At 40.9% G+C, this 27,077-nt stretch overlaps 2 protein-coding genes across 5 annotated transcripts; both read right to left on the bottom strand.

Annotated features, from left to right (window-relative positions):
- Positions 1–340: 340 nt before the first annotated feature.
- Positions 341–10,857, bottom strand: sgk2a (serum/glucocorticoid regulated kinase 2a). Of its 2 annotated transcripts, XM_053643476.1 has the most exons (13): positions 10,758–10,857; positions 7,135–7,205; positions 6,969–7,021; positions 6,167–6,224; positions 5,869–5,952; positions 4,762–4,893; positions 4,485–4,597; positions 4,329–4,365; positions 3,685–3,771; positions 3,502–3,597; positions 3,252–3,407; positions 1,445–1,534; positions 341–1,172 (listed from the first exon to the last, which is right to left on the bottom strand). In XM_053643476.1, exons 2-13 carry the CDS (start codon positions 7,150–7,152, stop codon positions 1,011–1,013), a joined length of 1,086 nt encoding a protein of 361 aa, XP_053499451.1. In that variant the 5' UTR covers positions 7,153–7,205; positions 10,758–10,857; the 3' UTR covers positions 341–1,010. The 2 variants fall into 2 exon arrangements, with proteins under 2 accessions (XP_053499451.1, XP_053499452.1); XM_053643477.1 differs by lacking the exons at positions 5,869–5,952; positions 6,167–6,224.
- Positions 10,858–11,036: 179 nt separating this feature from the next.
- Positions 11,037–25,519, bottom strand: l3mbtl1 (L3MBTL histone methyl-lysine binding protein 1). 3 transcript variants are annotated; one of them, XM_053643466.1, is made up of 18 exons: positions 24,547–25,519; positions 24,335–24,467; positions 23,949–23,994; positions 23,669–23,757; positions 18,899–19,003; positions 17,459–17,594; positions 16,894–16,985; positions 16,654–16,811; positions 16,489–16,565; positions 15,832–15,917; positions 15,087–15,197; positions 14,617–14,758; positions 14,394–14,496; positions 13,677–13,871; positions 13,356–13,405; positions 12,949–13,106; positions 12,779–12,841; positions 11,037–12,696 (listed from the first exon to the last, which is right to left on the bottom strand). In XM_053643466.1, exons 2-18 carry the CDS (start codon positions 24,428–24,430, stop codon positions 12,565–12,567), a joined length of 1,839 nt encoding a protein of 612 aa, XP_053499441.1. In that variant the 5' UTR covers positions 24,431–24,467; positions 24,547–25,519; the 3' UTR covers positions 11,037–12,564. The 3 variants fall into 3 exon arrangements, with proteins under 3 accessions (XP_053499441.1, XP_053499444.1, XP_053499443.1); XM_053643469.1 differs by having other exon boundaries at positions 23,669–23,751; XM_053643468.1 differs by having other exon boundaries at positions 24,581–25,519.
- Positions 25,520–27,077: the final 1,558 nt, after the last annotated feature.

Here is a 27,077-nt window from a genome sequence, read left to right as displayed (position 1 = left end):
CGCTTTCTCTCACTCTCTCACTCTCTCTCGCTTGATTGTGTCACTCTCTCTCTCTCACTCTCTCTCTTGCTTGATTGTGTCTCTCTCTCTCACACTCTCTCTCACTCTCTCTGACTTGATTGTGTCTCTCTTGCTCTCTCTCTCTCACTCTCTCTTGCTTGATTGTGTGTGTGTGTCTCTCTCTCTCACTCTCTCTGACTTGATTGTCTCTCTCTCTCTCTCTCTCGCTCTCTCTCTTGCTTGATTGTGTCTTTTGTATTTTTCACTGTCCCAACTTTTTCGGAATCGGCGTCGTACAGTCTTTCACAAATGTATATCGAAAGGAAACACAAGACCAGACCCGTGTTAACCAACAACATGTTTTAATATTGCTCATATCATTAGGATTTGCTTCATAACATCGCCCTCGCTCACAGCATATACTTATCATTACTAATCATATACTTTTCAAAATAAAACTCATCGTAAAAAAGCTCTTATTTCCCCCGATTACAGTGTTTAATGTGGACGCTTTGATTATACACCGCGTCCTCTTTTAGAATTATATTTATTAAATTATCCAGTAAAGAACCTAAAGCGAGGGAGAGAAACTGTGCACCGTCACTCCTACCAGTTCACAGTCAAGAAGGAATAAGAACATGAAGCTAAATTCGATACCGTTCGACTCGCGTTATTTAGCAAAGCCATTTCTTTCATCTTCGAGCTGAAATATACCGACATATCTAAAACACTCACACGATAAAGGAAAGGCGGTTATATTGTGTACGTTCTCATCTACTCGACTTTTTAACGCTACAAAATAAGACATCTGAAATATTTGTGTGCTCAGTGCTGGAGTTTTCAATCAAATCAGTGCCGAGAGGAACCTGGCCAAAGCAGAAACGTCTTCCAGGTCATTTGGAACATCTGGGGGTAGAAGAAACGGTCGCTCCGTTCAGATACCGGGGATTTTTTTCCCACCACTCAGCAGAACTGATGAGGAGATTAAAACCCGTGTCCGGTCCGGTCGTTCAGAGGAAGCCGTTGTCACTGGATACGTAGGAGAAGCCGCTGAAGGCGTTGGAGCTGCTGGTGGTCAGACTGGTGCCCAGCTCCGAAGTTCGGCCCACAGAGTTGGGCACCATCTCTCTGGTGAACTCCGGATCGATGTTCTGGAGGTCAGCCGGGCCTCTCTGGGGGAATGAAGAAACACGGACATGGGTCAGCGCAACAGAACAAGAAACAGCTGCTTTAACTTCTGTTGCAGCAATAATGATGATTCTACATCTCGAAAGAGCTAAAACATGCAATCGCTCCTTTTGCTCTGATGGAAATGTGCAAAATGAAAAAAACCGTAAACGATCAGGCAGAAAACTACAGAAACTAATGCAGTTACAGACCGCCCACAGTGTGACGGAAGAAGAACACACACGTCTGAAATCAGCACGCGCGATGCGTTACCTACCACGTTGGGGCTGTACGGCGGAGTCAGCCGCTTGTGGTAAAGATCGTCCCAATTAATATGGCTGAAGAAAATGTGGTTTTTAATCTCCAGCTGAAAACCAAAACAGTATACGGTCAGTTTAATCTTTTCATCACGATACAAACACACTGCTGGTCAATAGTTCTGAAAAAATAATAAATATAATAATAATAACAATAATAATAATAATAATCTGCTAGTCCAGATGAAGTCAGCCAGCTAAGACGTGTTTGCTTCTTCAGTGTTATCACTGATTGACGACGTTCGTCATGCAGGTGAAACCTGTTCCCCAGTTACCGTTAAATATTAATGAATATATGACTATAATTCTAATAATTCGTTCAGATCACGTATAACGAGGTCGTGAGTCTCGCCACGCTGCAGGTCTGAATGCGTCAGCAAACAACGCTCACGTTTTTAATGGGTTCAGTCTTGGAGAGGGGGAGGGAGCGAGCGTGTCGACGGAGGCAGGGCACACACACACACACACACACACACACACACACACACACGCGCGCTAATACAAACAAACTAACACACACACTCTCTCTCTAAACACACTGTTCTGTTCTTTTGTTCTCTGGTGTCTTGTTTAAATGCAGATGCTGACAAGTTTGTGTTAACATGCTGTGAAAATGTTTGTTTTTTGGTGTGTGTGTGTGTGTGTGTGTGTGTGTGTGTAATAACATTCAATAAGTTAATCATCTCACTGTAATCTTCAGAACTGAGTTGATGTGTTAATGTTAATTAGAGTGAGGTGATGTGTGTTGATGAGACCAGTTACTGTGGAACAACGTGCTGAAATGGAGAGAATAAAGTTTTTATTTGCATTTCTTTTAGAATTGTGGGATTAATTCTGATTCATTTAAAAGAATGGATAAAAGGCAGAACTATCGGTATCGGTTATCGGTATCGGCCGATATCGCTCTGAGTAATCGCTTATCGGTATCGGCTGAGAGATTCAGTATCGGTGCGTCTCTAATTATTACTTTTCCTCCGACGTGAGTCATTCCTTTCCTAAGTAGTTTTACTTGTACTTGAGTAAAAGTTTTGGCTGCTCTCCCCACCTCTTAATCTTATTTGTGAACTCACCCGAGTCACGTGTTTGCGTGAAGACATCTGCACGTTTCTGGAGATATGAGCGCGATCTCAAACCATTCAAGAACACTTTACGTTACTCAAGAAGGTCAGGCCTTAAATAAAAGATCGGATTCGTAGCTGAAACGTGTGAAACAAACGTTTTCGCTGTTACGCCACAGAAAGCGGAGGATTTTAAACAGCACCAGTCAGCGGGGTTATTTATTTATTTATTTAGTTAGTTAGTTATTTATCCATGAAGTCTCCTGACGAATCGGATCGGAAGTTGTGGCACGCTCGAGAAAAACGAGTCTTGTTTGTTAGCGAGTAAATATGGGAAGATTTACAACAAGCTGAATCAAACATACTGTCAAATGTTGTAACATAAATGAGCAGCTTGTGTATTTCATTACGCTGTTTGCAGTATGACGCGCAGCTCAAATTCTCTCCATTGTTTTTTTTTTTTTGCCTCCAGAGTCACAGCGAGGACAAACGACCTCCTCGTCACCGGAGTTTATTCTAATAACTCTAATCTCGAGAGCAGGCTAGGCTAGTAAATCAGCGTAGCTGATACTATCTAGGACTGGTTACAGCGCTGTTATGGTTACGGCGTTGTTATGGTTACGGCGTTGTTATGGCAAGCCAGCGTTTGCCATACTGGATTAATGACGTCAGACTTCGAGCACTTCGTTTTGTATTAGCGTTTACTCACAAAGTCGGCGATGGCCCCTAACCGGCGATGCTGGTCTTTCTGCAGAAGTCCATGCAGCAGGTGACACACCGCGTCCGACTTCCCAGGAGGTATCTGCAAGGGCTTGTGCAAGATGGCGTCGTACATCTCCGCTACGTCACGGCGGTAGAACGGCGGCTGAGTGTGACGTAGATTATTATTATCACAAATCGTATGGGAATTTCTGTCCTGTATATTTAAGGATGATGTATTTCCACGCAGTGGGACTCACCAGGCTGAAGAGCATCTCGTACAGCACGGCACCGAGGCACCACCAGTCCACCGTGCGGTCGTAAGGCTCCTTCCGAAGCACCTCTGGAGCAAGATACTAAAATGAAGAAGGGGAAAATGTGCGGTGATTACGAAGACGAAGGACAAAAGATGAATCTGGACACTGATTCCACACGCCGCTCACCTCTGGTGTCCCACAAAACGTGGTCGTGGTGGCTTCTGGATCCAGTCCTTCTTTACACAGGCCAAAATCAGTCAGCACCACGTGGCCCTGAAGACATGAAGAAAGAGAGACGCTTATCAGTGCATCAGACACGCTTGTACACGGGTCTAAAATTCACAACCAGACCTTGTCCCGATACATTTTACTTTTAATACCTTCTGAATTTAAAGAGATTGGCAACACGGTTTTCCATAATATTCACACAAGTGTAAGTTAAGTACACTGAGCTGTACACGTGTACGCGGAGCTGATCTAATATCATCGAAAAACGGTAGCTGATGTAATATTATATGAGGAGTTCCTCCAGTTAGACACGTGAACGCAGACTGGAGGAAGCGGACGGCTTTACGATCACGTAGCGCGTCGGCTTCGCGTCCGGGCCGCACTTTGCATGGAAGGTTATTAAGGTGACCCGTCCTGCTAGCAGGAAATGTTTTGAGCCTGCACCCGATGACTACACCTGTAAATATGTGTGGTTAAAATCTGACCAGGAGACAGTACAGATACAGGAAATGACCAGGTGTGAACAGACCTTAAAAAGGATCTCTCCTGTTAATCTGTAACACATTTACAGATTAAAGATAAAAGAGAAAGATGTTCCTCACCTGCGCATCTAACAGAATGTTTTCTGGTTTCAAATCCCTGAAAAACAGCAAAGACGGTCAGCTGAGCAATGGACGAGATCGTATCGTTTAAACACACACACACACACACACACACACACACACACACACCAAACAGGAAACGTCCCAGGCACTGACCTGTAAATGATGTTGAGGGAATGCAGGTAGCCGATGGCACTCGCCACCTCGGCGGTGTAGAAACGTGCACGCGGTTCTGAGAAACATCGCTCTCTCTGAAGGTGGAAGAATAACTGGAAGAATGGAAAACAACATGTACATATCACATATCACATATCACAAGCTCTGATCGCTTTATTGCTTAGCGGATTTGTCTCGCTGTACTATCTGTATTCCAACTTTGTTTACAAAACTGCTTCCATGACGAGGACGCGGTGATTCCGCGCTCAGACTCTACCTCTCCTCCGTTAACGTAGTCGAGGACGAAATAGAGCTTCTCTGAGGTCTGGAACGAGTAGTGAAGGCCGACGAGGAAGGGGTGTTTCAGGCTCTTCAGCAGAACGTTCCTCTCGGCCATTATATTCTTTTGCTGGAAGACACACAGGACATTTCAGACCCCAACTTAAAGACTTCGTGACGTCCTTGCGCCGTGGAACTGGTTTATCGTGCGTCGTCTTTAAAGAATATTATACAGCACGTATATATATAGTGTACAATAACGAGTGACTAATTTCATCTTTTTTTATGTCTGGAAGTGTTTTATTCCTCCTAAACGGTAGCGATTTACCAATAATTACTAAATAAATCGATTTATTAAAGAACGATAAAAAGACGTTTGACGTGTTTACAGTTATGTTTATCGCTGTGTGAGTGAGTTCCTGTTGTCACGTCCTCTACAGCAGCTGGAAACACGTCGCTCCCTCACCGAGCGCGCGCCTTTATTTCTCTTTCCTGAAGTTCATAATCATTTTTACAAAACAAACCAGCCTGCCACGTTACTAAGAAAACAGTGCAAACGCGTGAACTCCTCCGTCCCGAAGATGCCGGGAAACCAGCAGCTTCACCTCTAAGCGTTACAAAGCGCCGACACTGGAGACTCCTTCCTTCCGTAAATGTTAAATAAAAACATTTCTCCTTACAGAAAACGTCACCGTACCACCGGTTCGCCGTAGACGTCCCTGTGAACGGGCCGTTACTATAGAAACGAGAACATCTTAGAACCTGTGATTTGATCAACACCTTCTGACCAATCAGAATCCAGTATTCAGCAGCGCCGTGATATCCGATCACCGTGTTTATTTTGTTTAGTCTCGTACGTGGGAGTAAAAGAGAGGAAACTTTTTAGTTCTCAGTTTCTTCGTCGTCTTAAATCCGTTTTATGGATATACTCGACTTGTGGCAGTGAAAAGGCCAAGGTGTGAGGGCTATAAATGCTGGTACAAAGGACAGATAATGATTAGATTAGACTGAAAATAACCCGCGGTTTATTTGGTTTTTCCTTTCTCGAGTGAAGCAGCGATCCTCGTCCAGCAGAAAATAAACCAACGTCAAAACCAACACAAACCTCTTTTTTCTTTAATATCACCTTCTTCTGCAGAACCTTCACCGCGTAAAATTTCCCGTCGGCTTTGAGTTTAGCCAGAAGCACCTGCGATTGAAAAAAACCAAAAACGTTAAAAAAAAAAGAAAATCCTTTTGAAAACTTTGCATTAAAAACTGTTTGCCTTCACGTGGGATTTCAGAAAAGGTGAAATATTTCAAATCTTCTGCAGTACATCCGGAAGATAAGAGAATAAACAAGGTCCAGCTGAGTCGCTGTTAAAAAGTTAATCATTTCTCAAGAGTTCGTGTGGAATTCTTACTTTGCCGAACGTTCCCTTCCCGATCACAGCCAGAAAGTCAAAGTCGGTGGGTTTGGCACTGAGAACAAGCACACAGTGAACACGCTTAGAACACGCAACACGTTTGTGCACGATTTGGTTTAAGCGACCACGAACACCGCGTCATTTTCATACGGCAGGTTGATTAGAAGCGTGAATGACTGTTAATCTCGTACCAGCCGTGTCGAATGAAACTCCGTACAGTATTAAAGCTGCAGTGGCGTTTCTCCTAACAGGACTGGTCACGGAGTCAAAAAACACCAGCTTAAAACACTTAAAACACTTCTAGCACACACACACACACACACACACACGCACACACATGCGCGCACTCGATCGGCGACGGGTTCATGTCCAGAAATGAAATGAACGCTAAAAAGAAGAAAAATAAATCTATGAAAAGGAACTTTAACGTGGAGTTCATCTGAACACAATACCGACGATATCTCAGGAAAGTGTATCGCGCTTCATTTATCACAATAATGTTACTACAGTGTCCGATTGTCCAGCCCTATACCTCAACTCTCACTGTTATTATTATTATTATTATTATTATTATTATTATTATTATTATTATTAAAACATAAAGGTGTGAAATCTCAAGAATTTTAAGCTTAACGACTTCTTAAGGGAAATCTGAGAATGTGTGTGTGTGTGTGTGTGTGTGTGTGTGTGTTGGCAGGAGATTGTGTTGCGTTTCCATTTAACGGTCATATAAAAGTTGTAAGCGCGTGCACGGTGTTTTCTGTGGAAGCTCTGATTCGTTATTAATAATAAAACTCACTGAGGATTCGCCGACGCTCCGAGATTCACGTCGCTCTGTGACGCCGTCGCTGACTGAAACACACACACACACACACACACACACGCAGCAACATCAGAGGAAATGATCACGCCTAATAAAAAAAATCACAAAAACATTCGGAACTTTAAAGACCGTAAAGACTCACCTGCATGTAGTGTGCCATGTCTCCGTCCCATTCCGGTGTGAGCCGCTTCCAGAGCACGCTCTACATCTCACCTGTGTGTGTGTGTGTGTGTGAGAGAGAGAGAGAGAGAGAGAGAGAGAGTGGGAGAGAGAGAGAGAGAGAGGGAGTGTGAGAAAGGCAAATGATTAAAGTGTGATGACTCGACCACTATGTAGAGAGTTTTGTGCTGTGTGTATAGAGGCAGCTCTGAGAAACTGGATCTGCAGGTTTGTGTCTCAGAAACAAACCCGTGAAGGACACTGTCACACACCGAGCCGATCAGGTGTACACACTAAACACTAAACACTAAACCTGTCCGGTGCAGGTACAGGTACAGGTTCAGGTACAGGTATGGGTGCAGGTACAGGTACGGGTGCAGGTACAGGTATGGGTACAGGTTCAGGTGCAGGTGCAGGTACGGGTGCAGGTACGGGTGCAGGTACAGGTATGGGTACAGGTTCAGGTGCGGGTGCAGGTACGGGTGCAGGTACAGGTACGGGTGCAGATACGGGTGCAGGTACAGGTACAGGTGCACGTACGGGTGCAGGTACGGGTGCAGGTACGGGTGCAGGTACAGGTACAGGTGCACGTACGGGTACAGGTACGGGTGCAGGTACAGGTATGGGTACAGGTGCAGGTACGGGTGCAGGTACGGGTACGGGTATGGGTGCAGGTACAGGTACAGATATGGGCACAGGTACGGGTGCAGGTACAGGTACGGGTGCAGGTGCAGGTGCAGGTACGGGTGCAGGTACGGGTACGGGTGCAGGTACGGGTACAGGTACGGGTACGGGTGCAGGTACGGGTACGGGTGCAGGTACAGGTACAGGTACAGATATGGGTGCAGGTACAGGTACACTCGCTTCCAGTTTACAGTGCTGTACACCTCCAGACACAGACAAGGCTGAAATGCTACAGAAACGATAAATACAATAAACAATAAATACAGCAGGTGTGTTTTAGTGTACACACTTTATTACTTACTGCACTGGTGTGGCTAATTAACTGAAAAACACTGTGTGTGTGTGTGTGTGTGTGTGTGTGTGTGTGTGTCTGTGTGTGTGTCTGTGTGTGTGTGTGTGTGTGTGTGTCTGTGTGTGTGTCTGTGTGTGTGTGTGTACACCAAGTTTCCAGTCCATAAGTCAGAGATAAACAGTCCGTGTGGTTCTGTTAGAGGGAGAATAATCAGCAGGTTGGAGTGATGAAGCGACTCACCGTTCCGCCCCAAAGTGTTTCAGTGACTACAGCGGTACAATTCTTTATTTATTTATTTATTTATTCATTTATTAAAGAATGACGTGTACTTTTAATCGTTTTTGTTTACATGTAATGTTGCGGAACGTCCATGAGACAGGAGAGTTCCCGTTCTCACGTACATTATAGCAGCTATAAACTGTCCTGTCCTCACCGCCCTCTCTCTATTCTCTCTCTCTATTCTCTCTCTCTATTCTCTCTTTTTATTCTCTCTCTCTATTCTCTCTCTCTATTCTCTCTCTCTCTATTCCCTCTCTCTATTCTCTCTCTCTATTCCCTCTCTCTATTCCCTCTCTCTATTCTCTCTCTCTATTCTCTCTCTCTATTCCCTCTCTCTATTCTCTCTCTATTCTCTCTCTTTATTCCCTCTCTCTATTCTCTCTCTCTATTCTCTCTCTTTATTCTCTCTCTCTATTCTGTCTCTCTATTCCCTCTCTCTATTCTCTCTATTCTCTCTCTCTATTCCCTCTCTCTATTCCCTCTCTCTTTATTCCATCTCTCTATTCTCTCTCTATTCCCTCTCTCTATTCTCTCTATTCTCTCTCTATTCTCTCTTTTTATTCTCTCTCTCTATTCTCTCTCTTTATTCCCTCTCTCTATTCTCTCTCTCTATTCTCTCTCTATTCCCTCTCTCTATTCCGTCTCTCTTTATTCCATCTCTCTATTCTCTCTCTCTATTCCCTCTCTCTATTCTCTCTATTCCCTCTCTCTATTCTCTCTATTCTCTCTCTATTCTCTCTATTCTCTCTCTTTATTCGCTCTCTCTATTCCCTCTCTCTATTCTCTCTCTTTATTCCCTCTCTCTATTCTCTCTCTCTATTCTCTCTCTATTCCATCTCTCTATTCTCTCTCTATTCCCTCTCTCTATTCTCTCTATTCTCTCTCTTTATTCCCTCTCTCTATTCTCTCTCTATTCTCTCTCTCTATTCTCTCTCTCTATTCCCTCTCTCTATTCTCTCTCTTTATTCCCTCTCTCTATTCTCTCTCTATTCCCTCTCTCTATTCTCTCTATTCTCTCTCTTTATTCCCTCTCTCTATTCTCTCTCTATTCTCTCTCTCTATTCCATCTCTCTATTCTCTCTCTACTCCCTCTCTCTATTCTCTCTATTCTCTCTCTCTATTCTCTCTCTATTCTCTCTCTCTATTCTCTCTATTCTCTCTCTTTATTCCATCTCTCTATTCTCTCTCTACTCCCTCTCTCTATTCTCTCTATTCTCTCTCTTTATTCCCTCTCTATTCTCTCTATTCTCTCTCTCTATTCTCTCTCTATTCTCTCTCTATTCCCTCTCTCTATTCCCGCTCTCTATTCCCTCTCTCTATTCTCTCTACTCCCTCTCTTTATTTTAGCGTATAAACAGTCGTGTTCCCTCACCGCCGCTGCTGTGTTCTCTCTCTCCACACCCATGAGAGATAAGAAAAGTCTTTCCCATGTCTAGAAACTTACTGACTGTTGCAAAGCGCTGACACTGGAGACTCCTTCCATGAACCTTAAATGAGCATCTACTAAGAAAGTCGAGGAAACTCCGGCGTATCGATTAGCCACTTTTCTTAGTTAATTAAGTTGATTGTTATTAGCTGAAGGTTATATGGAGACTCCGCTGTAAAAGACCCTGTGAATGAAGTGTTATTATAGAACCTCTAGTGTCTCGGAATGAGTGTAAATATCACGCGTAGAAAACTGTTCTGTTTGTTACAGACGTGATTACGGGAGAAGAATCCAACAGCACTGTGAGAACCAGCGTACAACAGATAAAAAGACAGATGATCAGAGAAGATCTCGACGTGAACTGCAGTTATTGCTCAAGATAACGCCTGCAAAGTCTCTGGAAATGATGGAATATATGGAGGGAAATGGGAAAATGTGTAAATATGACTGATAGAGCAAGACTAAAAACACTACAGGCCTAAATATATCATATCAACCGGCATTACATTTCACAGCCGTGTCGCGGATTTTTATTATAATTTTATAAAGCGTGTAAAGTCGGAGGGGAAAACAATCCCGAGTCAAGAGTGTGTGTTATCTGGGGAGGGCAGGAATCCCGTGTAGGTAAACACGACGTGCTGAAGTGATCTGTTCTCGGTTTTTACAAACAGTTATTTATATAGCACATAAAACAATGCAGCTCAAATTCATCATAAGGAATTAAAAAGCACACGAGGAAGTAGAGACATGTGTTCAGCAATAATAATAATAATAAGAAGAAGAAGAAGAAGAAGAAGAAGAAGAAGAAGAAGAATGATTAAGAACATGAGGAAATCATGAAAGATAATATTGTGCTGTTTACATGTAGCTGGTTACGTGAGTATTATATAAGGCTGTGCTGGAAAGTGAAAGGTGTTGAACTCACCTGGACTTCAGAAAGCTGAGGGTCGAACTTTTTTTCCTCCAGAACCCAGTGTTTACAGCGTCGGCCTGCTTTAACACTGCCACTAAATAACAAGGACTTGAGTGAATGATCAACTTAAGCTGGGGCCAAGGAGCTCTGTGTGTGTGTGTGTGTGTGTGTGTGTGTGTGTGTGTGTGTGAGAGAGAGAGAGAGAGAGAGAGAGAGAGAGTGTTGTGAGTATGTGTGTGTGATAGAGAGTGAGAGAGAGAGAGTGTGTGTGTGTGTGTGTGTGTGTGTGTGTGTGATATAGAGAGATACCAGTTCCACGAGGAAAATAACTGGTGCTTTATCACGTTCTGCAGGACTTGCCTGTAAGCGATATATTACAATCACAAACAAATGTCCACCGAGTCAGTCTTGAAGTTAAACTGTTTATTCATGTGGATGAGCTGAAGGACATATTTTACTTAAGGTCTGTACATTATTATTATTATTATTATTATTATTATTATTATTATTATTATTATCATTATTATTATTATTATTATTTCCCATCAGAGAGAGAATAATTCACCAAAAAAAAGACAGACATTGCTTTAGATGTAAACAGTACCAATCCCTGTTAGTTCATTAACAATATTTATTCTTATTACAAACACCAGTTGATCATTTTTATATAATTTTATAAGCAACATAATAAAGTAGCTCCAGAAATGGGCTGAAGGGTAAATGCTGATGATTGAGTTGGCTCAGAATGTGCATTTACTCCACCTAGTGGCCAATCAGATAAAGTGCATCATTAATATCGGGGTAGCACCAATTAATTAATTTATTTATTTCTTCATGTAAAACAGCTCTGTTCACACTCTGCTGAAAAGTGCGACTCCGTCTACTAATACCGTCTTTAAAAAATTCCTTTACGGACCATCAAGGATGCTCATCGTTCTCTCTGCTCCTCCGAGTACGAATACTCGTACCGTGTATTCAGTCTGCCAGGATTCGGCGAGATGTACGCCATCATCAGCGCCGCCTTGGCCTATCCTAACCCACCTGTCCAATCATGCTCCAGTATTTATTTATTTATTTTTAACGCATTGTGACAACTCTGTAAAGGGGGAAGACTTCTGAAACACCTCGATACGCCGCAGCCCTCCCACTTTAAAGCATCATAAAGTGTTCACGAACGCAGCGTTAGACGAGATATCAGAATTGACCTCCTGTGTCTGTTATGACCTCGGTTCTGGACTTGCTTGTGATTCATGGATCGCATCTGTAAGAGTTTGTCCTCTTCAGTAAACGCTCTAGAGCAGGAACACACCCCGGATGGGACGCCAGGCGCGATGTAGAGGTTTTTATGCAGTGAGAGGAAACTGGAGAACCTGGAGGAAGAACTAGGAGAACATCTGGAACTCTGGTTTGTAAACATTTTGACAAAACGATGACGTAAACACCATCAAGCGCGGTGTCGTTATTCAATCTTTTTTTCTCCCCCTGGGTAATGGAATCATTAATCTGGATTTTTGTAACATAAAGTTAGCAGAAAGAAGAATGAGGAACCGTGACGGTCCATTAACACGCCATAACATTCAGCATTTTGGAAAAATACAGCAGCGTCCGATTGGGCTCAGTTACGCTTTACTTTCTCTTTTCTGATGTTTGTCTCATTTTTCTCCTCCCTCTGTGTCTCTCTCTCTGTCTCTCTCTCTCTCTCTCTCTCTCTCTCTCTCTCTCTCTCTCTGGTGGGGACAGCAGTAAACACCAAACACATGATGGGTGGTGGATCGTGGATGGATGAGAACGTGGCGCAGCACCGAGGAGCCGAAGGCGTCTACAGTCCTTCATCGGTGCTCTTGAACATCAGAATGGCGTTGTAGATCTTCAGGGCCGGTCCCAACTTGATGCTCATGATCTTCACTATATCCGTTTGAGTCAGCAGGAGGAACGCCTCTCCGTCGATCATCTGTGGAAGGAGACAGTTTCTTTTCTCTTTAGGGAACGAACTCTCAGTAGCGGTGAAGAGTTTAACATCACGCGGTACTCACTTCGTCTTTGAAAAGCCGCGCCTGCTCCTCACACCCGATAAGATTCTGCACGAAGCCGAACACCTGCAAAAAGAGTAACGTTCCTCTCCAAGAACCCGACGTTTGACATAAATGATCTCTAGTAACACAATGACTTTAATGTTAGTTCTCACTGTGTAACAGACACCTACTTCATCTACGCTCCATGTAGCTACTTGACTGGCGTGAATTCCTGCGACACCAGGCAGGAGCTTGCAGTGCTGCTCCCAGCAGAGAGAGAGAGTCCGATCTGAACTCGCCGTCAGTGCAGACATGAACAGGGAGGGATACATGCTCTCTGAAGTCATGTCTGCAACACACACACACACACACACACACACACACACACACACACACGTCTGAACATCAGAACGTCTCCTTAAAGGGCCCGTGACTCAAAGTGAATGGTTCGGAGTCTCCTGATGTTCTGGACACGAGCCAACACACCTTTTTTTTTTACCTGTCACGTCATTCTCCTCGTCATCTCTTCATCAAATGTGTAACGTTATATTTAATCCATGTCTTTGGTTAATCTGGTTACAAAATAAGAAAAACTCACTTTGATAGGCTCGCTGTTGATTCTTTCGATATTTCGGAGGACGGCCAATCCTGGAGGAAAGAAAAGAAAAGAAAAGAAGGCATGAACGCGTTAGATCATTTATTCCGCTTATATTATGCTCAGTTAGTAAACCGATCTACATCGCACTGCGTGTTTCTGAGTGACCGATGAAACACTCCGGAACTCCTCTTCAGTTCAATCCGATGTATATGTGGATCCAGCCTGAAAGGGTTGTTTACATTTATTCCTCGTCTGTTCGTATCAACGGAGCAATTTCGTACCGCCCGGTCCGTAAGATATCCGGGTGTATTATTTAATCACCTGCCATGGTAGCGAGACTTTTTAGCCCTCTGGCCGAAGACGAGGAGGTTGCGTTTGGATCCCTCCGTATCCGATAGGTCCGTTTTGACCCGCCCTTGATTCCTCTCAGCCAGCGGGCAGCCGGATATACAGTGATGCGCTGTAAAACGTCCGGTCACGTGACCTGAGCCGTCACACCCAGGAGTAGGGCACTTCCTGTTTCACAGATTGACATGACGCTGTTTACATGCGGGAACTTCACATATGTAAGTCATGAATTACAACAAACTGACAAACTTAAAAATACAACAATTAGACAGAAAAGAAATCCAGAATCTATATACGAATATGCAAATTTTCAAATGTCCTGATTCATCTTGTGCCCTGCCTCCTTCGTGGTGTTGCATGGCCTGTATTTGCATACTCAGACATGATTGGCTCTTGTAGTTTATGACGCAATAACGCTCCTATCAGCTCTTCGCTAACCCAGACTCTGTAACGAACGGCGCGAGACTGCTGCAGTTGACTTGTACTCGCTTATAAAACAGAATCGTTTGATAACGTTATGGGTAAATTTTATTAGGAATATATAAACCCACCAAACATCAGTCAGATATTTACTTTATTGTTCTGGACAACAGTTAGCGTAATGATTCACCAGTCAGGACTCGTAAGGAGCGTAGAGTTCATTTCGATAACATTAACATCGGCTGGATTGTGCGGGGAAAGCAGACTGACCTGTTGTGGAAGCTGTATTTGGAGGAGCTGCGGGAATTCGGGCCGGTTTTACATGGCGTTGAGGCGAAACTGGGCGGAGTTACAGCTGCGCTTTCCCTCGGACCTGAAGAAGACACGTGACGTTAAACTCCACGTTCAGTATATAGATATAAAACCATACAACAGCTAAGTAACCACCAATAATGTGCGTGTGTGTGTGTGTGTGTGTGTGTGTGTGTCTCACTAGGTTGCGGGACACTGGGCGGGGTCGAGGGAGGAGGTTTTAGAGGATGACCCGTGCTCTCACACCATCCAGCGGGGTGAATATCAGGATGATCAGAGTCCATCCACTCGTCATACACATGACTCCAACCGTCGAAATGGATCTGATGGTATAAACACAGTTTACCAGCCTCATCCTGATGAAACATAAATAATTAGAGATATATAAAGTTTATAAACATACGATAGTGCTGTAATGTTACAGAAATACACACATGCAGCAGTGTTTCTACGTCCTATTGCTGAAATGACTCTAAATCAGTTGCGTTATGTTTATTTCTGTCGCGTCTACGTGGAGAACATCTGCCACCTGATGTATCAGAACATCTAACGGGATTCGTTTCTTCTCTCCGGACTTGGATGTGTACGATGTAACGTTAACCGTAACAGTTTGACGCGATAACCCAGACTCGCGTTTAATCCGGCGCTCACTTTAATCCTGTGCGTGTCCACTTCCTGTACGCTGGCCACACGGATCAGCGCCGGACTCCTCTTATCCACCACCTCCAGCTTCATGTTCACCTGGAAGCCGTGAGGAGGACGCTACAGAGAGGGAGAGCGAGAGAGAATGACCTTTCCTTACACACAACACACACCGCACCGCTCTCAAACGGATAAAATCACTCGTAAACAATTCAGCTGGTGGCCATGAGCTTCCATGATCGCTGTTCATCCTAAACATTCCTGCACACACACACACGAACAAAGACGTTTGACTCAGTACAGCTTCGTCTGTATTTAAATCAAATTAACTTCATTACTGAGTCACTTCTAATATACAAGCCCCGCATTCAGACATTAAGCCACGCCCCTAAATTGAGGTGGGGTTGTTGTTGCTGTTGTTGTTTTTTAACATCCTTTTGTCCGTGTGTATAGATAGCAGCGCATCACAGAGAGTCAGGAGCCCCGTCAGCAAATCTGTTCGAGACACCGAACACCTCCACAAAGCTGACAGAGGAGACATGCTGACGTAGTTAATGATTAACGGACGCTTACAGCTTAGCATCGTCGTTAGCCGGGACATGTCTGGTGTCTAATCAACATCCGCTGGGATAATAAAAGGAACGATGGAACAGGATTAAAAATCATACTGATCAGAGTGCACTGCCAATCATGTTTGTATTTTTAGAAACGACTATTATGGGATGTTTGTTTGTTTGTTTGTTTGTTTGCGCACCACTTTAAAAGCGTCCGCAGGCACCGCCGTGGATCCGGTCTCGTCCAGGTAACGCTCCCAGGAGAACCGACCCGGCTCGGGATAATCTGGAAAGTCACATAAAACTCTTTAGCTTTGTTAAAATCTCATTTTAAGACAATTTGAGCATGTTTCCTGGATTTGTGGAAGTCATTTTTCCTTCAAAAATTGTGTTAGCCTGATTGTACTACACATTTATTAGCGTATTATGGAAGTCGTGCAACAGTTACAGGACCGTGATGGGAGGATGCGCTAGTGTTGGCTTGTAAAAAAATAGCAATAAAGTATTTAAAAAATCTGTATTGAGGCTGAAAATAGTTTTCTTCGCTGCTCATAATTCCCTTTAGCATTTAACATCTCATGAAACTTTAATATAAAGACTTGGCGTCATTACACAGTATATACACGTCAAGGACGTAATTACACATCGTCAAGCACGGTATGTACCGTGACGAGGGCTAACCTGTGGCAACACTAACAGGACAAATACTAAACTGACATTTCATTTTAGACGCAGTATAAAGACTGAAAACATACATTTATACTGTTAAGCAGACAGAATTTGTATCATACAGAGCTAGTGGTGAAACAGTAACGGTGTTTATATCAACACTACTGGACGTCAAATCCATCACTCACCTTGTGGAGGTGTCAGGGGGAGGGCCCTCTCTTTACACCAGCCAATGGGGTGAATGTACGGACTTCGAGCATCGCACCTTTCCAAAGGAAGCACAAAAGCCTGTTAGAGTATTAATGACTCGAGTAATAATGAAAATAGTCTAGGACACAGAGTTAGCAACACACCAGTAATCGTACGTATCGTCCCAGTTGTCAAAGTGCACTAGGAACCGTTTGCCCACGATGTCGGTCACCGTGGCAACGCAGATCAGAGACGGGTTCATGCGGTCCACAGCTTCCAGCTTTAATCCGACCTCGAAGCCGTACTCCTCGTCGGTCTCGATCTGCGTGAGAAAGAAAGTGCACCGTGTACCAGCAGATTTGGATTTCCACCCACAGTTCTGTGCTTCAGACTGAAACGCTTACATTTCCCGGCTCGCTGAACAGTTCCTGTGGAGCGGCTTGTGCTTTGGAGAGCTTTAAATAGCTGGACCATGAAAACTCCTCTTCTTTAAACCCTATAAAATAGAGATGGTGTTAGAGCGCCAAAGGTTGCTGTTGTTGCTTAGATATTTTAAAACTCATCAGTCTGTCTTTCTCTCTCTCTCTCTCTCTCTCTCTCTCTTCTTCAGAAGGTAAAGGTAAAGAAAACCTTGTGAGGTGTGAACATGTGGCAAATCTAATAGAAATCTAACTTTACTGCTCTGGTATTAAGTTACAACGTCGGGGAACACGTCATCGTCGCTTACAAAATGGCTGAATTTTTTTTCTTCCAATAGCAGAAACAAGCTTCTGTGTATTTAATGACGTAAGTGGAATTAATACACACACACACACACACACACACACACACACACACACTCACACAGTTCCTAAAAAAGGAGCTAAATAAATCCATTAGCACTGACTCCGCCCACTATTTTATACAATATGTAGAAACACATTTAAAAAATGACATATGGTGTCAATGGTAACGGATGGAGTTGTGTACCTTTAGGAGTGTGTAGTTTGTGCCCCGTGCTCTCACACCACCCCGGAGAGTGGATATCAGGGGAGTTAGCGTTGACCCAAAAGTCATGGCAGTCTGAGTAACCGTCAAAATGGAGACGTAATCTATAACCGCAAACCTGCAGAGCGAAATGGGTTAAGGCTGGAAATGCTGACGGACATGTGGTTTTGTAAAACATCTGGACAACAGAACATCATGCCGAGTTCACCACGTGCAATATGGTAAATGGTAAATGGTCTGCACTTATATAGCGCTTTTATCCAAAGCGTTTTACACTGTCTCATTCACCCATTCACACACACACACACACTCTCACACACACACCAATGGTAGCAGAGATGCCATGCAACTTGCCATCGGGAGCAACTTGGGGTACAGGGTCTTGCCCAAGGACACTTCGGTATGTGGAGTCATGTGACCCGGGAGTCGAACCGCCAACACTACGATAAGCGGACGACCCGCTCTACCACCTGATCCGCAGCCGCCCCCAATGTCAATATCGCGATACCAATATCATGGTAATTCCGCCATATTGGAATTTCCACAATTTTCCTTTGCCTAAAAAACTATTTTCCTGCTTCTTGTTCTTCTTTATCCAAACTGTACAAAGAAATCTGATGGTGAAGTCACCAAACCAGAAGCGCAGGAACGTCTCTTACGTAGCGACACCTCATTTATCACACGTTCTGCAACATGACCTAATGCTAACAAACTCCGTTTGAATTGATTTGCAATTTAGGAGTGCTACTGAGGACAGGAAATGAGGCAAGATCTCATCAACAGATTGAAATTTTGCACTCAGATGTAGTACATCTCTTTGGGGACACGAGCTGATATATGGTCCCAATAGTGCCTTGGTTTTCCCCTGCTGCTAAGGGGTGTGGCTTAAAAAAAATGCTTGGACCCCTTAATCACTGCTTGTAGTATAATTGATACTGTATTGCTAATTCAGAATATTGTACAGCAGCGTTTGCAGATTATATTATAGATTAGATTATACTCGGGTCATTATCGAACAGGGCTTCGGCTGAATGCGCGTCATGATGACGTCACGTGACTCGTCTCGGCAAGAACCTGCGGACAATCTGCGGCCATTTTGATAACTTGCACGCTCCTCCGAATATTGCGGAGTTTCCTTGATTTTCGGTTCAAAACCCCAGAGGGACTGACTGTACCACTTTAATTCAGCTTGCTGACTCAGTTTTTATTATTTTTACGTGATATTTTTTAGCTAAAAGTACGTGCTATATTATTTAATTGAATTACTGTCTTTAATTCTCTTTACTGTTGACTATAACGGTCATTACAAATACAAAAGGCCCAAACAACTTTTCAAAAAGATGTGGTGCTGAATGTTTTAAAATTGTGTCAGTGTTACACACACACACACACACACACACACACGTATAACGCACACAGTACCTCAGCCACAGTCAGGACGAAGTACATGGAGGGATGTTGGGGGTCGATTCCTTCCAACTTCATACCTTGACTAAAGTTGTTGGGACTTTCAGGAACTCGCTGTGACTTTATGGACAAAACAAGAGAGAGTTCAAAAACAACAGAACAAAGTTAAAGTTTAACTACTACTACTACTACTACCCTTCTTATTATTATTACTACTACTACTACCCTTCTTCTTATTATTGTTATTACTACTACTACTACTATTCCTCTTATTATTATTATTACTACTACTACTACCCTTCTTATTATTATTACTACTACTACTACCCTTCTTATTATTATTATTACTACTACTACTACTATTCCTCTTATTATTATTATTACTACTACTACTACCCTTCTTCTTATTGTTATTACTACTACTACTACTACTACTACCCTTCTTCTTATTATTACTACTACTACTACTACTATTCTTATTATTATTATTACTACTACTACTACTACTATTCTTCTTATTATTATTACTACTACTACTACCCTTCTTATTATTATTACTACTACTACTACCCTTCTTCTTATTATTGTTATTACTACTACTACTACTATTCCTCTTATTATTATTATTACTACTACTACTACCCTTCTTATTATTATTACTACTACTACTACCCTTCTTATTATTATTATTACTACTACTACTACTATTCCTCTTATTATTATTATTACTACTACTACTACCCTTTTTCTTATTGTTATTACTACTACTACTACTACTACTACCCTTCTTCTTATTATTACTACTACTACTACTACTATTCTTATTATTATTATTACTACTACTACTACTACTATTCTTATTATTATTATTACTACTACTACTACTACTATTCTTCTTATTATTATTACTACTACTACTACCCTTCTTCTTATTATTACTACTACTACTACTATTCTTATTATTATTATTACTACTACTACTACTACTATCCTTATTATTATTATTACTACTACTACTACTATTCTTCTTCTTATTATTACTACTACTACTACCCTTCTTCTTATTATTACTACTACTACTACTATTCTTCTTATTATTATTATTACTACTACTACCCTTCTTCTTATTATTATTACTACTACTACTACCCTTCTTCTTATTATTACTACTACTACTACTATTCTTATTATTATTATTACTACTACTACTACTACTATTCTTATTATTATTATTACTACTACTACTACTATTCTTCTTATTATTATTACTACTACTACTACTATTCTTCTTATTATTATTACTACTACTACTACCCTTCTTCTTATTATTACTACTACTACTACTATTCCTCTTATTATTATTACTACTACTACTACTATTCTTCTTATTATTATTACTACTACTACTACCCTTCTTCTTATTATTACTACTACTACTACTATTCTTATTATTATTATTACTACTACTACTACTACTATTCTTCTTATTATTATTACTACTACTATTCTTCTTATTATTATTACTACTACTACTACCCTTCTTCTTATTATTACTACTACTACTACTACTATTCTTATTATTATTATTACTACTACTACTACTACTATTCTTCTTATTATTATTACTACTACTACTACCCTTCTTATTATTATTACTACTACTACTACTATTCTTATTATTATTATTACTACTACTACTACTATTCTTATTATTATTATTACTACTACTACTACTACTATTCTTATTATTATTATTACTACTACTACTACTATTCTTCTTATTATTATTACTACTACTACTACTATTCTTCTTATTATTATTACTACTACTACTACCCTTCTTCTTATTATTACTACTACTACTACTATTCCTCTTATTATTATTACTACTACTACTACTATTCTTCTTATTATTATTACTACTACTACTACTATTCTTATTATTATTATTACTACTACTACTACTATTCTTATTATTATTATTACTACTACTACTACTACTATTCTTATTATTATTACTACTACTACTACTACTACTATTCTTATTATTATTATTACTACTACTACTACTACTATTCTTCTTATTATTATTACTACTACTACTACCCTTCTTATTATTATTACTACTACTACTACTATTCTTCTTATTATTATTACTACTACTACTACTATTCTTATTATTATTATTACTACTACTACTACTACTATTCTTCTTATTATTATTACTACTACTACTACCCTTCTTATTATTATTACTACTACTACTACTATTCTTATTATTATTATTACTACTACTACTACTATTCTTATTATTATTATTACTACTACTACTACTATCCTTCTTCTTATTATTATTACTACTACTACTACTATTCTTATTATTATTATTACTACTACTACTACTATCCTCCTTCTTATTATTACTACTACTACTACTATCCTTCTTATTATTATTACTACTACTACTACCCTCTTCTTCTTATTATTAGTACTACTACTACCCTTCTTATTATTATTATTACTCCTACTACTACCCTACTTCTTCTTATTATTATTACTACTACTACTACCCTTCTTCTTATTATTATTACTACTACTATTCTTATTCTTATTCTTCGTATTATTATTATTACTACTACTACTACTATTACTATTCTTCTTCTTCTTCTTCTTCTTCTTCTTATTATTATTATTATTATTATTATTATTACTACTACTATTCTTTTCCTTCTTATTATTATTATTATTACTCCTACTATTCTTCTTCTTATTATTATTATTAGTAGTAGTATTAGTATTGGTATTAGTATTACTACTACTACAATTACTACTATTATTATTATTAATATTATTACTACTACTATTCTCTTATTATTATTATTATTAGTAGTAGTAGTAGTATTGGTATTAGTATTATTATTATTAGTAGTAGTAGTAGTAGTAGTATTGGTATTAGTATTACTACTACTACTATTACTACTACTACTACTATTCTCTTATTATTATTACTATTACTACTATTCTTATTATTATTACTATTACTACTATTATTATTATTATTACTATTACTACTATTCTTCTTCTTATTATTATTATTAGTAGTAGTAGTAGTAATAGTAGTAATATTACTACTACTACTATTAAAGCACTCAATTATGATTCCAATTTTAAGGTAATTTATTTATTTACTTACATTTCTATTGACTAAATATGCTGTTTTAATTACAGATGGTAGATTACAAGTTTAATATATAATGATAAAACACTAGTGAAGCAACCAGCACTCAATAATATAGTACAATTATTTTATAGTCAAAAAAAAAAGTTTACAAATCAAGTGTTGGAAGAAAAGTAAAAGAAATAGAGACCCTTCAGTAACACACTGCATGCACGATTATTAGGCAGTATTAAGTCAGGATTGTGATCTGATCATCTTAACTATATAAACCTGAATGTTCACTGGGTAGAATTATTTAAGTGATTCATTTTGGAATTAATTTTATAACAAAACAAACTGGGATTAAACCACTGGAGTCACATGGATTACATTTGCGATGCCTTTATGAACTTTTTGACCGTTTTGGTTACTGGACTGTAAACGGAGAGACAGAAATCTCCCAGGTTTCATTAAAAAATGCCTTCATTTGTGTTCCGAAGATGAAGGAAAGTCTTTTGGATTTGGGTGAGTAATTGATGAAGAAACTTTCATTTTTGGTGAACTATCCCTTTAAGTCCTACTGAGGACTTCTGGGCCATTCTGAAGCATGAGATTTACACTGAGGGAGACGAGTCACCTCTTCGGACAACATCTGGGAGGCTGTGGAGGCTTCCTCAGCCGTGAACAGGTAAGAAACCGACAGACTCAATGGATGGAAGGCTCAGGGAGGATATTGAAAAGGATTTGAAGGGCCTAAATAGTTTTTTGTTATTATTAGGTTAGTTATTTGTTAAATAATACTTGTTTATTCTTCGGTCTTAAAGTAAGTGTCATGAAGGAGAACTCAGAGAGAACTTCTTTATTTCCGTTAATGCAGGGACCAGGCTCAAAGAAACAGACTTAAGGGACAAACACAAGGAGTAGACGCAGTAGGAACCAGGATTATCAGAACTAAACAAACTGCTCAAATGATACATAATCAAAAAATGTTCTTCAAATAACACACGCATAACAAACGTAAGAAAACCAGAAACTCAAACATAACCAGACATGAGTTACTGCTCCAGCAATTAAGGAAGAAACACAGAGAACTTAAATAGAGCAACACAGAAACACACGAGAGAGGTTACGCAGGAAATGGAGGGAGACAACAGGGGAAGAGGTTCTACACGGGGAACAGGGGTGCCCTCTAATGGTCCAAGGTGGTATTGCACCTAGGGGCCATGACAATAAGTGGAGGGGGAAAAGATTTGAAATTTAGCCTCTAATAAATTGTGCACAATAAAAGTTGCCTGATAACTGTACACGCTATAAATTTCCCCTGAGAAATACAAACCCCTTTTTTCCCCTTCTTAAACATTCTATTTTGATGAGAAATAAACATTTAGGATCAGCTGAGACCAGTGTATTTGTTCACCAATAAAATTAAGCTAAGAAAAACCATTTGCCTAATAGTTTATATCATGTTTATAAACTTTCAGGCTTTCTGGCTGAATCTGCATCAAACTGGTGGCTACCAAAAATTCACCCACGTTGAAGAATTTTAAAAACCATTAATAACCCAATTCACCGTGGATATGGGTATCACATTCTCCGCTTTATCACATCTCTAAAGAAACAGTCTGTACCTCTTGGAAGAGTTTGCTCGGAGCCGCAACGGCCTTCTGCTCCTCCAGATACTGCGCCCACGACCACGACTCGGCTTTAGCGTCTGTTCCTGAGCAGATAAACACGCTCCTGAGTTCATCACGAACCGACCGCAGAACCGAACACGACTCACACGGAACACAACACTTCCTCCAGCAAGTGTGCACATCATTAACATAATTACTTACAGTTACATGGATGTAAATCTCACACACACACGCACACACACACACACACTCACACACACTCACACACACTCACCTGTTTTTTCTTGTCCTTCTGTTTTTAGGTCTTCAGCTTTCCCTTCCTTAAATAACAACAACAACAACAAATAAAAACAGTAATCATTTCCAGTTAATAAGAGGATTTACGCTGTAACTTCTCCCAAGTTCCAAAGATTCCAGCTGGTATCTCAAGTCTGCTGGTATCTCAACTCAAGTCTGGTACCACCAAGATCTAATAGTACTTGGAGGCGGAGCTAGCAGCACTATTCATTGCTTATTGGTTGCATGTAGTATTTAACATATGTTATATATTTCATAAGCGCTGCTCCAGATCATTTAAATATTCATATTTTATTCATTACGTTGGTTGTAGTTAACTAGAATAACTCTGTTGCTAAGACGATACCGTTGTTTAAGTCGTACCATCGGCTCAGGCTCGGAGTCTTCCTCGGAGGGGCTTAAATAATCCCTCCTCCTCCTCTTCTTCATCGGCTTCAGGAGTTCCGGGTCTCGAGACATCGCTCCTGCTTCCAAACCCCTCTCGCTTCCTGTCAGACTGGAAATATGGAGTAACGTCTGAGCCACTGGATTTATAAAGAGAATATTTATAAATCATCAAACAGTACATCTCTTACACTGAAATTCTAGAACAAGTTCAATGCCATAAACCTGAATATCAATCAGCGCTCCTGATTTGGGCGTTAATTCCGTTTTTAAAACTCTACAATGAAAGTCAAATCATGGAGCAGATTCAACGGGATTTCATTCAACTTTAAAACATCTTTCACAACAACGCGGCTAAACGCTCGAATCTGATTGGTCAGAAGAGTTCACGTTACAGCCGGACAGTAGTTCGACAGGTTTATACGAATGCACTCGTTCTAACGCGTGATCGTTTCTATAGTAACAGCTCGTTCATGCTCATGAATGCGCCGGTCCCTACACGATTTTGCGATCAAGGAAACTCCGCAATATTCGGAGGAACTCGCGATTTTTCCAAAGTGAACGCGGATTCGGGACGAGACGCATCACGTGACGTCATCACGACGAGCGCTCAGCCAAAGCCTTCTTCGATTCATGCGCGTCAGACAAGAGTAAAGCTAAAAGCCCTCGTTTACCAACAAACATCACCGAGAAAGAAAAATATATCATGCGAGTGCAATTTCGCCAATTCGAATAGTTTTCCGACAAAAAAAAAAGAAAAAAGTCCGTTGCATATTTTTGAAAAAAATGCGCAGTAAAATCGAGCATTTTTAGCCGCAACAATAACAAAAAAAACCTCCATGAAGTCCTGTACGGACCGACGCGCTGGAAGTTTTGGTTTGGAGACATTTATTAAACTTTATGGAAGGAGTCTCCAGTGCCGGCGCTTTGTAACGGTCACTGTGCTTGCAGAGTTTCCCAGGACGGGGAAATCTACAGGACGGAAGAGTTTACGCTTTTTACAGTTTCTCAAAGCTGTGTTGTTGTTGTTGTTGTTGTTGTTTTTGTTGATAGAACTAGAGAAAAGAAAATGCTCCTGAGGAAAATGCTCCTGTTAATCGCAGATATAACGTAAGCTTGAACAGGAACATGTTTTGCGGACATTCCACAACATGAACCCCAACTATTTCCCCGTTAATACGTGTGACGTGCAGGTCATAATAAACGAATCATCGTGATCGTCGGGAAATCGCCGTGGAATAAGCGAATAACACGTTCATGTGAAAACGTGTGGGCATGGATTATTTTCCTATCCTGACGAATCAGCGTTTTTCCCACTGGAATAAAGTCGGCGTGACGTTGGACGTTCGGTATTCGCGGACATGCGGAGATTAAGGGACCGTCTCTAAAGTTACATACGACATTGTTAAACACGTTTCTGACTTCAATAGCATTTGAAGGGAATGACTTACAGTCATATAACCAACTGGAAAGTGTTCATGTAGGTGTCAGGTATGACGCACACCTTTTAGATTTTTGATATTTAACTCTACGACGCATGAACCAAAAACCTTCACGAATGCATAACGGGGGTCAAAATGACCCGTACTGGATTGAATGGTTTTCTTCAAAAAATAGACGTCCTATTAATGAAATGATACACACACATAAATCTAAAAGGTGTGTGTCATACATGACACCTACATGAACACTGTACGGTTGGTTATATGACTGTAAGTCATTCCCTTCGAATGCTATTGACGTCAGAAACGTGTTTAACAATGCCGTATGTAACTTTAGAGACGGTCCCTTAATCTCCGCATGTCCGCGAATACCGAACGTCCAACGTCACGCCGACTTTATTCCAGTGTTATTCCTTACGTATACAATTTCCAAACTTGATGCAGAACTATAACTTCATAAGGAAGACGGACTGAGCACGTTTTGAATTCTTTAATGACGGTAACGGTGTTGAATTCCTACAGGCGGGGGTGTGATGTAATAGACAGGACGAACGTGAAGCGGGCTGCGTTTCAGGAAGCCGTGACGGCGTCTGCGTCAGTGAGTCAGAGTTATAAAAAGCTGAAACGTTCCGCAGCCGAGGGTGAAGCGAGTCAGCTTTAACAAGCCGGAGCGAAGCGGCCTGTACAGCTCTTCTTATACAACTTCACATGGTGTGGGCGAGACGTGAAATATTCTCCATCTCGCTGCAGCGCTGCGAAACCTCGACACGACCTCGGGAACAAACACACCGCTTCCAGTTAAAGCGTCTACATAACCTTCCTCACCTGAAACGTCTGACTTCCAAACACCAATCACTTCAATCAACTTCTCAGGCTCTTCGTTTTCCCCTCAGGAGTAAACGTGTTCAGATGAACACCTACACACACCCCTAGTGTTTATGCAGCTTACACAATAAAGACCATTTCTAACCCCAGCAGTAAGTTACTCAAACATGTCTAGGAGTAGTTTATATCAGTGTATTAATTATGATCTCATCCTCAGAGTTACTCCACAGATCTGTCAGCGTTCGCCATGTTTTCACTGCGTACGTGCTCGTGAAACGTGTGTGTGATGAGATGATGTTAAAAACATTTCACATCACAACGCTTAACACGAATAAACCGGAGGAAAACGTGTGACGTACGCAGCTGAGAAACCACATTCGGTTTCATTCGATCTTCTTCAGCTGCACCTACTGAACCCGACAGAGCGCTAATCTTCACAGACTTGTAGAAATTCG

Source organism: Ictalurus furcatus, chromosome 15 (assembly GCF_023375685.1).
Source record: "Ictalurus furcatus strain D&B chromosome 15, Billie_1.0, whole genome shotgun sequence".
NCBI classification, from domain to species: domain Eukaryota; kingdom Metazoa; phylum Chordata; class Actinopteri; order Siluriformes; family Ictaluridae; genus Ictalurus; species Ictalurus furcatus.
The sequence above is the reverse complement of the archived record's forward strand: the minus strand, read 5'-3'. Positions and strand labels throughout refer to the sequence as shown.

Coding starts and splice junctions, on each gene's coding strand:
- sgk2a (XM_053643476.1), bottom strand. Junction 3,598..3,684: donor CGTTTTGTGGGACACCAGAG/GTGAGCGGCGTG, acceptor TCTTCATTTTAG/TATCTTGCTCCAGAGGTGCT. Junction 1,173..1,444: donor CGCCGTACAGCCCCAACGTG/GTAGGTAACGCA, acceptor TCATTCCCCCAG/AGAGGCCCGGCTGACCTCCA.
- l3mbtl1 (XM_053643466.1), bottom strand. CDS start 24,430: ATGTCTCGAGACCCGGAACTCCTGAAGCCGATGAAGAAGAGGAGGAGG. Junction 16,986..17,458: donor CAAACTACACACTCCTAAAG/GTACACAACTCC, acceptor TCTATTTTATAG/GGTTTAAAGAAGAGGAGTTT. Junction 15,918..16,488: donor CCCCCTGACACCTCCACAAG/GTGAGTGATGGA, acceptor GTGACTTTCCAG/ATTATCCCGAGCCGGGTCGG.